This window comes from Electrophorus electricus, chromosome 3 (assembly GCF_041902795.1).
Source record: "Electrophorus electricus isolate QZ-2024a chromosome 3, ASM4190279v1, whole genome shotgun sequence".
In the NCBI taxonomy this organism is placed as follows: Eukaryota; Metazoa; Chordata; class Actinopteri; order Gymnotiformes; family Gymnotidae; genus Electrophorus; species Electrophorus electricus.
Window position 1 is genome coordinate 33,942,630 of NC_137499.1, and position 12,814 is coordinate 33,955,443.

At 38.1% G+C, this 12,814-nt stretch overlaps 2 protein-coding genes across 15 annotated transcripts; one reads left to right on the forward strand and one right to left on the reverse strand.

Annotated features, from left to right (window-relative positions):
• Positions 1–417: 417 nt before the first annotated feature.
• Positions 418–5,438, reverse strand: rnf113a (ring finger protein 113A). Its single transcript, XM_026997834.3, has 10 exons — positions 5,280–5,438; positions 5,013–5,092; positions 4,819–4,917; positions 4,543–4,650; positions 2,284–2,393; positions 1,964–2,070; positions 1,754–1,843; positions 1,563–1,656; positions 1,114–1,220; positions 418–584 (listed from the first exon to the last, which is right to left on the reverse strand). The coding sequence occupies exons 1-10, from the start codon at positions 5,389–5,391 to the stop codon at positions 520–522; spliced, it is 972 nt and encodes a 323-aa protein (XP_026853635.1). The 5' UTR covers positions 5,392–5,438; the 3' UTR covers positions 418–519.
• Positions 5,439–5,516: 78 nt separating this feature from the next.
• Positions 5,517–12,539, forward strand: LOC113569920 (piggyBac transposable element-derived protein 4). 14 transcript variants are annotated; one of them, XR_014122806.1, is made up of 4 exons: positions 5,517–7,309; positions 9,065–9,118; positions 9,368–10,018; positions 10,153–12,539. XR_014122806.1 is itself a non-coding variant. In XM_081711227.1 (4 exons), the coding sequence occupies exon 4, from the start codon at positions 9,397–9,399 to the stop codon at positions 11,065–11,067; it is 1,671 nt and encodes a 556-aa protein (XP_081567353.1). In that variant the 5' UTR covers positions 5,517–6,765; positions 7,233–7,309; positions 9,065–9,118; positions 9,368–9,396; the 3' UTR covers positions 11,068–12,539. The 14 variants fall into 14 exon arrangements, 9 of the variants coding, with proteins under 9 accessions (XP_081567353.1, XP_081567354.1, XP_081567355.1 ...); XR_014122808.1 differs by having other exon boundaries at positions 9,984–10,018; XM_081711227.1 differs by having other exon boundaries at positions 5,517–6,765; positions 7,233–7,309; positions 9,368–12,539.
• Positions 12,540–12,814: the final 275 nt, after the last annotated feature.

Consider the following 12,814-nt stretch of genomic DNA (forward strand, 5'->3'; position numbering starts at 1 on the left):
AAAGGGTTGACTTGGCCTCCAAATTCCCCACATCACAATCTAATCATGTGTGGATGTTGTACTTGACAAATAAGTCAGATCTACACCTCACAGGATCTGAGGCTAACATTTTTGTGCCAGATACCACAGGACACCTTTAGAGTGCATGCCTCAACAGGTCAGAGCTGTATTGGTGATATAAGGGGTACCTACACAATATTAGGCAGGTGGTTGTAATGTTATGGCTGATGAACTTGTATACATGATGAATACAATACATAAATTCTTTCAGTGATGAAAGGATTTAGGTGAGTTTTAACCCTCTTAGATTCAAAGCTCACCACAGTACTCTATTTGTCTATTTTTGAATGCAAAGTGATTTTGAGGGTAGTTGTGTGCCCATTATAGTATGTTTTGTGGTAATATACTTAATGCAAGTTACTTAAAAAAATTATTTATTTTATAAGTCTTGACATTACAATTTATAGCAGTGGAAAATTATCAGACAAAAAGGTGAGAAGAAATGGGAGAAAATGATAACTAGTCTTCATCTAGGGGCGGCTGGTCTGTGGCAGCTTGGTGTTTCTGAATCTTTGCCATCAGCTCTTGAGAAAGGAAAAAAGAAAGGTCAAGTCATTAAATCAGATCATGAGCAGTAAAGCATTAAATAGACTTGCATCTACGTATATTACATGTTGCTTATATGCTCCTGCATGGTCTCCAAGGTCTGCTTCCTAATAACTTTCAAATGTTCCAGCACAACTGTGCCTTTGATGTTGCACAGAGACTGGAACAGTCTACCAGCCAACATGAGACGAGCATCATTACTGAGTGTTGAGTGTGGATAAAACTTGTGTGATGTGGTGAAGAACTGATGGTGGGCCAACCCTGTTCATTGACTGTAAAGCTCTTTCCTTAAATGGGCTGTTTGATAATATAATCTTATAATGTGCTTTAAGATATATTTACTTGTTTATCAAATGTATACACAAGCTGAATATTTATATATGAATATTTGTCAGACCAGTGTTGGTAGAGCAACATTTTCATTGCAGCTTCTATTCTTGCCTTAGAAAACCTTAGACACTGCCTACAGTGTCTCACTGTTTATGGGCAGAGTGAGCAGTTGTTTACCTTTGGCTGGGTTAAAGACGCCATTGGTCTGCTGGTTGCACACATAACACCGCTTAGACTTGCGGTAGTGCTGGAGAGCGCAAGACTCACAGAAATAATGTCTGCACCTGGGGTAAAGAGAGCAATGCTAATGTGATCAGTGGGACTATGTAAGTGAAAACAACAGTACAATGAATCGCATGTTTTATACATTTTGGAATTTCATTTACATATGGAGCAATTTGAACATTAAATTTTGAAAATAAAACAGATAAGGAAATAAATAAAACATTTATGGAAGTACAAATAACTAGGTGAATGGTTTGCCATTGACCATAAAACACAATGAAAGCAAACAAGTGAAGCAGAAAAGAAGCACTTTTTTTTTTTTTTAGAAAGTTGACGAGGTTCATGCTAGGAATGGAATCATGGACTAAGCCAGAGTCCTGAAGCTTCCTCTTGGGACTCACTTTGTAATAATAGGGTTCTTGAAAGCCTCCCTGCAGATGAAGCATTTGAAAGGCAGGTCCTCCTCATCACTGCTGACCTCGTAGTTCTCTTCATCTGAATTTGAAATGTATGCAGCTCACTTTATGAAACAGTATACAGTAGATCTACCAAAACAAAATCAGAAAGCACTTCAGTTCTCATAGTCACTCACCATTGGCCCCATATCTTCCCTCCTCCAGCTCCCTTTCAATCTGCCAGCCATGTTTATAGTCTGAACGGTCATGCAAGAACTTGCAACTATCTGGAGTGAAAATAAATTATAATTAAGTCAAGAAACAATGCTAAACAAATACAAAAGCATGCAAGGCTCAATCAGCACCACTAACAAAATGGAACTGTTTTTTCAAGCCTAATCACACACCTCCAAATCCACAAAAGCCAGTCTCTTTGTAGTCTTTGCATATGTCAGGCTGGTAGTCCCACCGCACCGTAGCCCTCAGGTGTTCGGGAGCCCTGATTGGTCCTTTTCTACCAAGTGCAATGGAACAAAATTAGAGGCATGGGACTATGGAAATCACAATAGGCAATTATTCTCTTTTCTGTTTGTATTTTATATCCATTTCTTTATTGTGTAAATCACATTGTTTTAAAAATTGGTGCTATTATTATTATTATTATTATTATCATCCTTCACCTGTCTATTAGGCCTACACTGCTTCTACTACTACTGAGTCCACCTACCTGACCATGCCAGATGATGCGTTGCCCATAGTGGAATCTTTAGGCTTGATGAATTTTTGATAGTTGTTGATGCCACGGTAGATCTTATCATCCTCTTTACCTGACAGCTCCTAGAAATTGAGGTACAAGTAAGAACACTATTTCCCAGATTTAACTGTTAGCAGCAGCAGTATAATATGTACTGAAAGACAGAATGGTAAAATACTATAAACAGAAGGTAATCAGACAAAAAATATGGAGTATAAATAATTCTAAAAAATACATTCTAAAAACGACTGCAGTGTTCATACCTATATACAGTGCCAAAAGTACCAGATGAGACTGAGGATGTGCAAACATACAAATAAAATGAAGTATGTACTTAACAATGTGCCATGTAAATATGTTGATATACAAGCGTTGAAATACTGTACTTAAATGTCTTGAGCAACTATGCTGATGTAGCTTTCACTTGAACATCAGGACTGTGCAAATATACACAATACAGACAGTTGAATATGAGAAATAAATATGCAGTGGTAGCAATTTAATAACCAGTGTGTGCAATTCTCCATCAGACACTGAAGAAAGTATAAGAGTTAGTGCAGGTGGGAAAATAAAGCGAGGATGATGTTATACAGTCTGATAACTGCAGGGAGGAAAGACCTGTGGAAGCTCTCACTTCTCCCACGAGGCTGAAGGAGCCTTCTGCTCCCTGGGCTGCATGGAGAGGACATACAGGTTTACTCATGAGAATGCTGACCAAGATGTTCTCAACCACCCTGTCAACTGAGTCAGAGCCCCAGAACTGAGACAGCCTTCCTGATGGTCTTATTGAGCCTGTCCGTGTTTCCTGTGGTGATACTGCTGCCTCAGCACACAGAACCATAATAGGTGGCACTCGACACTACTGCTCAACAGCATGTGTGTAGCTGCTTATCACGTATACTGAAGGACCTCAGACTCCTCAGGAAACAGTGAGCTCCTTCTTGAACAAACACTCTTATTTACTCCAGCCCCTCATCCAGATATTTGTGACTATTCAAACTCACTTTGTGTGATGGCATAAGTTGGAAGTGTCTTGTCCTTCTTACCAAAGTACACCACAATTTTTTCCTGGTGTTGAGTTGGAGACGGTTGAGCTGACACCACCTCACAAAATTACCCATCAGTAATCCACATGTGGCGAAATGTAGGGGATCCATTAGCATGTTCATCTTTTTTCTCAGGTGATCAAGAACTAGTGATCCTAGTGTCTTCATGCAATATGCAGTACCACAGATCTGTAGTCATTCAGCACCTTCGAGATCTTTTTCTTGGGCTCTGGCATCAAACAAGACATCTTCCATAGCCTTGAGACCCTCTCTAGCCTCTGGCTCAGATGGTAGGCATATTCCTTCACTCCACAGATTGAGTCTGTTCAGGACTTAAGCACTTCGGGGAAGGGTTTCCTGCCTTCCCTGTACATAGTCTCCTTAGTTGCTGTGAAGCTGTATGCATGCTTGAAACTTGCATTGCTAGAGGATCCCATTTTCAATAGTTTAATGGATGACATGAAGGTAGGCAAAGTGGTAGAATGAGAAGCATGATTAAAATCCCCAGATGTAAGGAAAAATGTCTGTGGATGGTAACTCCATCAGTCACATTATCGATAATGTTACACTGAGTTGTATCAGCAGAGGGTAGGACATACTCTAATATAATTATACCATGCAAGTGCCATCTCAGGAGCTAGCATAGTGGCATGCTAACTGCTGGTAGCTCAATGTCTGGTATGCACAGATTGTCCTTTACAGTAACGATGATTTCAGCATGGATGCATGTTGTCCCAGGAAGTCACTGATCAAACTCCCTTGTCCCTCAAGCAGTGGAGCACAGTACATTTGTAAATGTATAAAACTGAGCCCTCCAACAAATCTGTGTGTGCGCGTTATGATCATTCTGACCAATCTCAGATATTCCAGATAACTGTACATTTGCAAGCCATTCTCTAACCACATCACATCAAAGGTTCACAAATATTTTAGTTATATTGCAATTGCAATGTGTAGCAATAAAATGCAATATAGTATTCTGTCTACATGCATACCTAAATATTAACAATCTTGTCTGACACACCACATAATTACTTGGTTGCATCATAGATGACGAGAATTTGAAGTTAATCTGGAGAAACGAGACTAAATAATAAATAATAGGAGGACAACCTTTTCTCCAGTCAAGTTAAAACATGGACTCATCAATGGTGTTCTTGTGACAAATGACAGAACCTTCACTCACCTCTTGAATTTTCTGGCTGCGCTCAAAGATGGCCTGAGCATCTTTGTCTCTCTCTGTGTCCAATGCATACACAGCAGTGGCCCCCATGTCTTCAGGTCCCTCTGGTTTCTGTCTCAGGTTACCAACAATGTATATGCAAAATATAAGAATCCCATCTGTGCCAATAAGTTTGAAAATAAAACTGCCAATTATTTTACAGAAATATAACCTAAGGATTTAAAGTTGTGAGAATGAAAAGGGCTGTCATAAATCTTATAGTGAGAAATGATTTCTCACCGCTGACCGCGTAGACTTATACGCCACTGTAATCTTTTTGGCCTGGCGGTCGTCATCGCTTTCACTTGATGAAACTGCTTCCCTCTCCACCTTCTTCGTCTATGGGATCGTTGTGTTAATAAACGTAGAACGAAGACAATTCGCCAAAACATCTAAGATAGCCAATACTTACTATGGCCCTAAATCATACTAACCCTTTGTATCATGGGGTTGGCAACACTGGGTTTCTTCTCTCTTCTTATCACAACGTTTTTTTCCTCATCGCTGCTTCTGTCTGATAGATTGAACAGTGGTTACTCGTCTTAAGGCAGTCTTTCCTTACAATTTACTTTTAAGCTGTGTGGTCGGACAATTTCAAATATATCTAGCGTTAACCTAACTAGCACGACTAGCTAGCTAGTCCGCTACTTTGACGGAAATGGTTCGTTTGATTCTAATTTAGGCACAATTGCACAATTTACCTTTGTCGCTATCGCTGGCTTTCCTCTTTCGAGCAGAGAACTTCTTATTTGACTTTTTAAAAAGAAATGTGCAGGTTGCTTTGGATTCTTCGGACGCCATGTTCAAATACATTCAATAACAACTTCATTTGTACACGGGAATTGAAAAGTTTGTTTTAGCACCCCCTAATGTATTGGAGAGGTAACAACCTCATTTAGTACGCAACGAAGATAACTGAAATGAAGGTAATGGTGCAGGGTAAACACCATGTGGTTAGCTTGGGTTGCTAACTAGTTACTCTTACGCACCACAACATGACGTGATTTAGCTAGCTAGCACTGAACGGAGGCAAAGAGAAGTTACCATTGATGCAAGTTGGCAACTTTGTACTAAGGTAGCTTAACTTTAGTTAAGTAGCTAGCTAGCAAATATACAAGTTTACTTAACAGTAGCCCTTTAAATTATATATGGTGAACATTTCATTTATTTTTCTATTCTAGCCATTTGTATTTCTATCTCGCATAGCTACAATGTACAATCAGCTGACAAATTAACTTTGCTAGGTTAGCTATCTAATTGTAAGGCTGTATAATTAAGATATTAGTTTCATGAGTACAGAATTCTTCAAAAGTATTACCAAATGTAGCTTTGTTTAACACTTACTTTACAGATAGTAAAATAAACTTAGATTTTATCCCATTCTCAGTAACCAACTGAAGTTTTTATCAACTTGTTAGTTGGATACTAAAACTTCTTAACTTGCCAGCTAAAATAGGTAGAATTAACTAAGATAATGTAGCTTGCTTAGCTATAGCTATCATTTAAGGCTTTACTGATTATTCATGAAGGCTTTACTGTTGATTCTTTTATATCCTAATCAAGACTTGCTATCTAGACTTTTCCCCCAAAATTATTACATTTACACAATACACACAAAAATAAGTAATTAATGTTAACCATAAACAGTAAGATGAAAACAAACTACAAATTATTTCCTCTAGGTTAGAAACCTATCATGCTAGCTAGCTAGATCAGTGAGACATTTGTATACTGCGGAGACCCCAGGTTTATTAGTCACTAGTAGAAAAAGTCATGGTGTTTCTTTATTTATTGGTATTTAAAGTTCTGATGAATGTGTAATATTTCGCTAGTTTGGTATAGTAAAATAAAGGGTATTTAGCATAGCTAACTTAGTGCTTGTGCAGTGTTATCTTAACAGTACCTAGAACAGCAATACCCAAAATTTCATGTATTTTATTGTTGTTGTTGTTCCAAATAACTTAAATTCGCATAATTTACTGAACCTTTGTCCTAACTAACTTGCTAAGACAAACTCTAGCTAGTTAAATGGACAAGCTAAGGTGCTACATAGCTAGCCTGCTAAGCTTCTGAAAAATGGCCAGTTTAGTTTCTAGTCCCTCCCTTCAGTCCAGCCCTTCCTACTCTAGGGTAAGTTACCCATAAACACGTCTGTAGTGGCGATGATTCCTTCAGAATATGGCGAAGGTAACCGTTCATTCCAGGCGTTATTAAAATAACAAATTCACCGTGCTTTGTTAGAGTGACTTAACACTAGTTTACATATTGGTTTTACCTGTCAAGTACATATATGATATTAAACTTTGCTACCCTTCTCTTAACATTCTGCTATGGCGAGCGCCGTGGACATAGTGGAATAGGTAGTTAGCTAGTTTGAAAAATCGCGCTTAGTTTTCTTATTAGCTAGTTGTTTACTTGATGGCTAGCTGTTTACTTGTCTAGGATAGCTACCTAGCCACTTAGCTAGCATAGCTATCTTAATGTGCTTGAAGAAGTACCTAATAGAAATAAGTGATGAAATCATTCACGATCAAACAACATTCACGTTGTGTTGTGTTAAACTAACTTGCATTTATATAATACTAGCTAAGTAGCAACTTCACTTTTCTGTGTATGTAAGATTCATGTTGTATCCATTTGGTTGATGGGATAAGATATTAGGAAGGGGGAAATGAGGGGAATAAACAATCGGGACCACGTTGAGGAAAAAGGCTATCGGAACCACTTTGAGGTATGTCTCGTTAATTTAGTAATGAACAGTGTGAGATAAATAAATTGCCAAAATTAATAAATAAACGAGCAAATGATGGATGCGATCTGCTAATCACAAGTGTTTACACTCTTATGTTAACTGAGTGGGTAAAATCCCATTTTAATGTTGGTATAAAAGATGTACCTTTCAGGTTGGTATTTATATACTGTATAGGTTATGTATCCAAAGAAGATTCCAGGAGAGTAAAAACTGTAGAGCTATTCAAAATTGTAGTGAAGTACATAAGGTTCCTAGGGAAACAGGACGTTTTCAGACAGGTCCTTCATCAGTTTTGCTAACAAAGCGCTTTTTAATTTGTGTGATAATTTGCAAAACATTTTGTTTGCTAAGCTTATAAAGGACTTCTGTCTGAAATGTCTTGTATCTCTGGAAATCTCTGGATGTCTCTTACATTTACACTACCACATGCAAAATGTATGATTGCTTAGACATGGGCTTCAGAGGTGAAAACCAACTACATTGACTGAGTCAGACACCATCTTCAAATAAATTAGTAATAGGGGATTCTAGAGTTAATTTAGTGTTTTTAACCCAGTCCTTCTAGATCACCTGATGATCCACATTTCTGCTCTATTCTATAAAAACTAGCCCAAGTTATATAACTAATTTCATTGGACAGAAAACGAGGCCAATTCTATCACTACCTGAATGGGAGCTTATGCAGACTACTGTAGCTTACCTGGTAGAGCAGATAAGGCATGGGTTTAAGGTCTTCGGAAAATGCTCTGTTTGTTAGATAAAGGCATCTGCTAAATGCCGTCCGTGTAGATGCATGAATGGTGCAAGTCTGGCATTCATGAAAGAAATACTGTTTCTAGTAGCTGCCCCACAAAACATTCTGGATGAAAACATTGAAGGGAAAAGAATGCAAAATTATCACAAGTCACATTTCATCAGATGTCTCATTTTCATACCCATTGGCATTAAATGGTCAGATCACATTGAAAGAAACCTCACTTGGTGCGTCAGGATTATTATGGAGCTTCTTTTTGAAATATGACACAATCTTATGAATTTAATGCTTTATTGCATTATTATATATACTGATATAAAACAACTTAAAAAAAATACAATGTAATTGAAAGTTTATAGGTCAAATGATAGAATACCCATTTTCTATAGAAATTGACAAGGACCAGAAAATAATCTTAAAATGGTTTAGATTCATATGTGACACAAAATAAATATAAGTGAACTGAGCTTTTCTCAATAGTCCTAAAAAGGCATTTTTTGGTGGCATGTGATTGAATAAAAACCCTAGGGGCCTGGGTAAAGGTGTGATGGGAGTTGAGACAGCAATAATATGTGGTATGTGGGAGTCGCTCTGAGTTGGGGAACACTGCTTTACCCAAATAAGGAATAGCTAAACAACAAAAAAACAAAGTATGCAGACTTACTTTGTCATGAAAAAAAGCCTCCAGCTGTAGGAGCCTTGTAGACTTTATACCAAGACATTGGTGTAACGCTTGGGGCCATGCCCCCATTCCATTCTATAGTGCTCACTGGCACCTGCAACCGATCATGGAGGGGCTACTCCATATTCTACTAAATAAAACAATAATATAAAGCATTACTGCATGGCACTTTGATTAAGTCGCTCTTTACGAAGTCTTATGTTTTTATACAAAGTTTTAAATTGTGTTGCCTAATTCCTGATCTACCCATTTGCTTCTATGTTTTGACCTTTTGCCTGTTTTTTTATCCTGTTTGTAGTCAACTCCTCTTGGCTTGTTTGCCCTGGATTTTCCTTAATAAACCACTCTACAGGTACATATAGGGACAATGCCACAGTTGCCTTGAACCCTGTCTGGTGTCTCTATTGGTGTTTATTAGTGTATTAATAATTTGCTTACAAAATCTAAATTTGCTTGATTTTCTTATATATTCTTGCCTTTGCAGTAGTCAACATTAACCGACCAAGATTATTGTTCATAGTGATTATTTTATGTGTTAATTTTATTTAAGAACATTAAATTTTATTCAAGATTAATTCTTACATGTCATTATTTTTTATAGGAATTTGAACATACAATTAGAACTATTTGATGATGAACACTATACCGAACTCTCCAACAGACCTAAAACAGAACAACGATTTCTTTGAACTTGAATTTGAACTTACTGATTCAGACAGTAATGTAACGAGTGAGAGTGATTCTCTAGAATCAGACAATGAAAGCAAGGGTGTGGATACCCTCCTTAGAACAGAAGAGCCACCTGAAAAGAAACGGCGTGTATTCATTGGTACCTGGGTAACCGGACCCTTCACTCCAAGCCGTTTCACATTTGACCATGTCTTGACGGGCCCAGCTAAAGAGTGCGTGACATCCACGGACCTGACCGAGTCCGATTGTTTCCGACTTTTCTTTGACTCTGAACTGATGCATCGCATTGTGGAGAGAACTAACGCATTTGCCACAGCCAGCGGTGTGAAGGAACATGGAGATGAAACTGACAATTTGTGCTGGACAAATGTCACTTTGCCCGAGATGTACAGCCTGTTGGCCTGCTTGCTCCTAATGGGACTAGTCAGGAAGGATACGGTGGAGGAGTATTGGACAACAGACCCCCTGACTGAGACTCCCATTTTTGGCAAGTTTTTTACTCAAACACGGTTTCTCTTGCTTCTCAGGGCAATGCACCTCTCCAGTCTTGCTGGATGGCAAGGTTCGTTTTCACCCACGCAGAATCACATGGTTTTTGCTCATCTCAAGAGCCGCTTTGGTGAGCTTTTCCACCCGTCACAAGAACTGTGTATTCAAACATCTTTCTCCCTACATGATGGTGTTCTTTCTCTCCAGCCACCACAATCATCAGAACAGTCCAGTGCTGGTGTCCAGTTGATAGCACTCTCTGACGTTAAAACAGGTTATGTGCTCAACTTTGAGGTTCGTACAGGCTATGCTTCTTCAGACTCTGGCATGGCTGCGTGCAGCATGTTTTCTGTGTCCATGACCTTGGAACTGGTAAGGCCTTACCTTGGGAAGGGCCATGTGCTCTACACAGATGATCAACACAACAGTCCTGGGTTGTTTCGCTACCTCCACAAATTGGGAACCAGTGCTTGTGGCCCTGTGCGTCTAGCCTGGATGCCAAGCTTCAGTGAAAACATGGAGACAGAATTTCTTCACACGGACATGTTGCTGGCAGTGAAAAGGCGTAATCTGGAAGACTTGCCCCTCTTGTCTTCTGTGCACAGCACAAGCATGGCCATAAACAGCAAGGGAGATGAAGAACCAGAGTGTGAGGCTGACTACAGTCGGGCCATGAGGTCATCCAAACATCAGATTGTGCACATCGACTATGCTAACTTTGGTAGAACTCCACTCAGATGGTATCACAAAGTTCTGCTTCACTTAATGACCACCACAGTGCAGAATGCCTTTATGATCTATCAGAGCCTTTCCCAGAAGACAACAACTTTCTACAGTTTCCAACTGGACCTGATCAACCAGCTTCTTAAAATGAATCACCCTGACCTTGGAGCAGCCAGGACCATAGCTGCAACAGTGGGCATTCCTATGCGGCTAGTTGGTCGGCATTTTCCAAAGCCTGTGACATTGGATAGCGCCATCAGCTCCTGGTGCTTCGTCTGTCAGAACACAAGCACTAGAGCATCCCAGTTGGTGAAAACAAGCTATACATGTGTGGAGTGTCAGAAACCACTGTGTGCAGTGCCTTGCTTTGAGATCTACCACACACTAAAGGACTATTGAATTATATTGCATTGTATCTCTTGTACAGTGGTAGCTCAGTGGTTAAGGTACTTGACTTGTAATCAGAAGGTTGCTGGATCAAGCCCTACCACTGCCAAGTTGCCAATGTTGGGACCCTGAGCAAGGCCCTTAACCCTCAATTGCTTAATTTGTACTTGGTCATAATTGGAATTAGTCAATACATCCCTAAATTAGCTAAAATGAGTAAAAGAGCAGGCACACAATCCACTCATGGAGGTTGAGTGTAAGTGGTTATATATAGATAAAAAGCAGCAATAAACAGTGTGTGTAGGCAAAGAGGCGTAAAGTAGCCCTAATTTGAGAAGTGATTAGCTGTAAATTTACCCTGGCCAGTTCTTGTGTCAAGGGGAATTCTACTTTTTTTTCCATATAATATTTCATAACATTTGCTTGGTGGCTTGTAATTGTGGCAGTTAGATTTTATGTGCCTTATGTAAAAGTTTAGGACATTCATCTTCTAAACCTAGGCTTCTTATATCTTAGAAATCAGCATGTTCTTAGTCCTGTATTTACTGAATTTTTGTTTGTCTAAATGTCAGTTTTTTGGTTTTGGTACATTTTACTTTTCATAAGACATGAAAACTGAAAAAATGTTTGCAAATCTGGAATTTTTTTCCATAGTCTTAAAAATGATCAAGAAATGAATTGATTTGGAAAACCCTTCTAAAAATGCACGTTTTTATGTTTCACAGTGGGGAAAAATGGGAAAAGTTTACATGTAACTGTCTAAATGTTGGATACAACATTGCCCTGCATAATGTATAATAGGAGCTAAATTTCTTAATTCTTCAAGAAATTTACATTATTATTATTACATATAATGTAATAATTATTACATAATTCAGTGTTTTTTTCATTGTGAGAATTATGGATTTAAACCTATGTAGATTTTTCATAAAATCTATATAAGGCAGTTCATAGTGCTTGTTTCAAGACTCCAGTGTTATAAATCTTCAGTAATAAATGCTTCAGTAATAAATCTGTAAACATTACTTAGCATGATTAAGTTTGGACTACCTGTCACTCCTTTTATGATCTTAAATCATAGAATAGATTTATTTGTTTTAAGACAATTCAGCGCTTGCAATGAAAAACTACTTATCTATATATTCTACTGCATTCTACTAAATAAAACAATAATATAAAGCATTATTGCAAGGCACTTTCACTAAGTCACTCATTATGAAGTCTTATGTTTTTGCACAAAGTGTTAAATTGTGTTGCCTGATTGCTGATCTACTCATTTGCTTCTGTGTTTTGACCTTTTGCCTGTTTTTTATCCTGTTTGTAGTCAACCCATCTTAGCTTGTTTGCCCTGGATTTTCCTTAATAAACCACTCTACAAATACATATATGAACAATGCCACAGTTGACTTGTGCCCAGTCTGATGTCCCTAATAGTGTTTTTTTGTTATGTGTTTTGTATAAATAATTTGCTTACAGAATCTAAATTTGCTTGATTTTCTTATATATTCTTGCCTTTGCAGTAGTCAACATTAACCGACCAAGATTATTGTTCATAGTGATTATTTTACGTATTAATTTTATTTAAGAACAGAATTAATCTTGAATAAAAATGTTATCTTGCATGTCATTATTTTTATAGGAATTTGGACATACAATTAGAACTATTTGATGAACACTATACTGAACTCTCCCCCAGACCTAAAACAGAACGATTTATTTGAACTTGAATTTGATCTTACTGATTCAGACACTAATGCAA

Bases quoted from the DNA above. Each gene is read 5' to 3' on its own strand.
- rnf113a (XM_026997834.3), bottom strand. From the start codon at position 5,391: ATGTATTTGAACATGGCGTCCGAAGAATCCAAAGCAACCTGCACATTT. The intron at 4,651-4,818 runs GTGAGAAATCAT...AACCTGAGACAG, and splicing joins ATAAGTCTACGCGGTCAGCG to AAACCAGAGGGACCTGAAGA. The intron at 2,071-2,283 runs GTAGGTGGACTC...TGCACTTGGTAG, and splicing joins GCATCATCTGGCATGGTCAG to AAAAGGACCAATCAGGGCTC.
- LOC113569920 (XM_081711226.1), top strand. From the start codon at position 9,397: ATGATGAACACTATACCGAACTCTCCAACAGACCTAAAACAGAACAAC.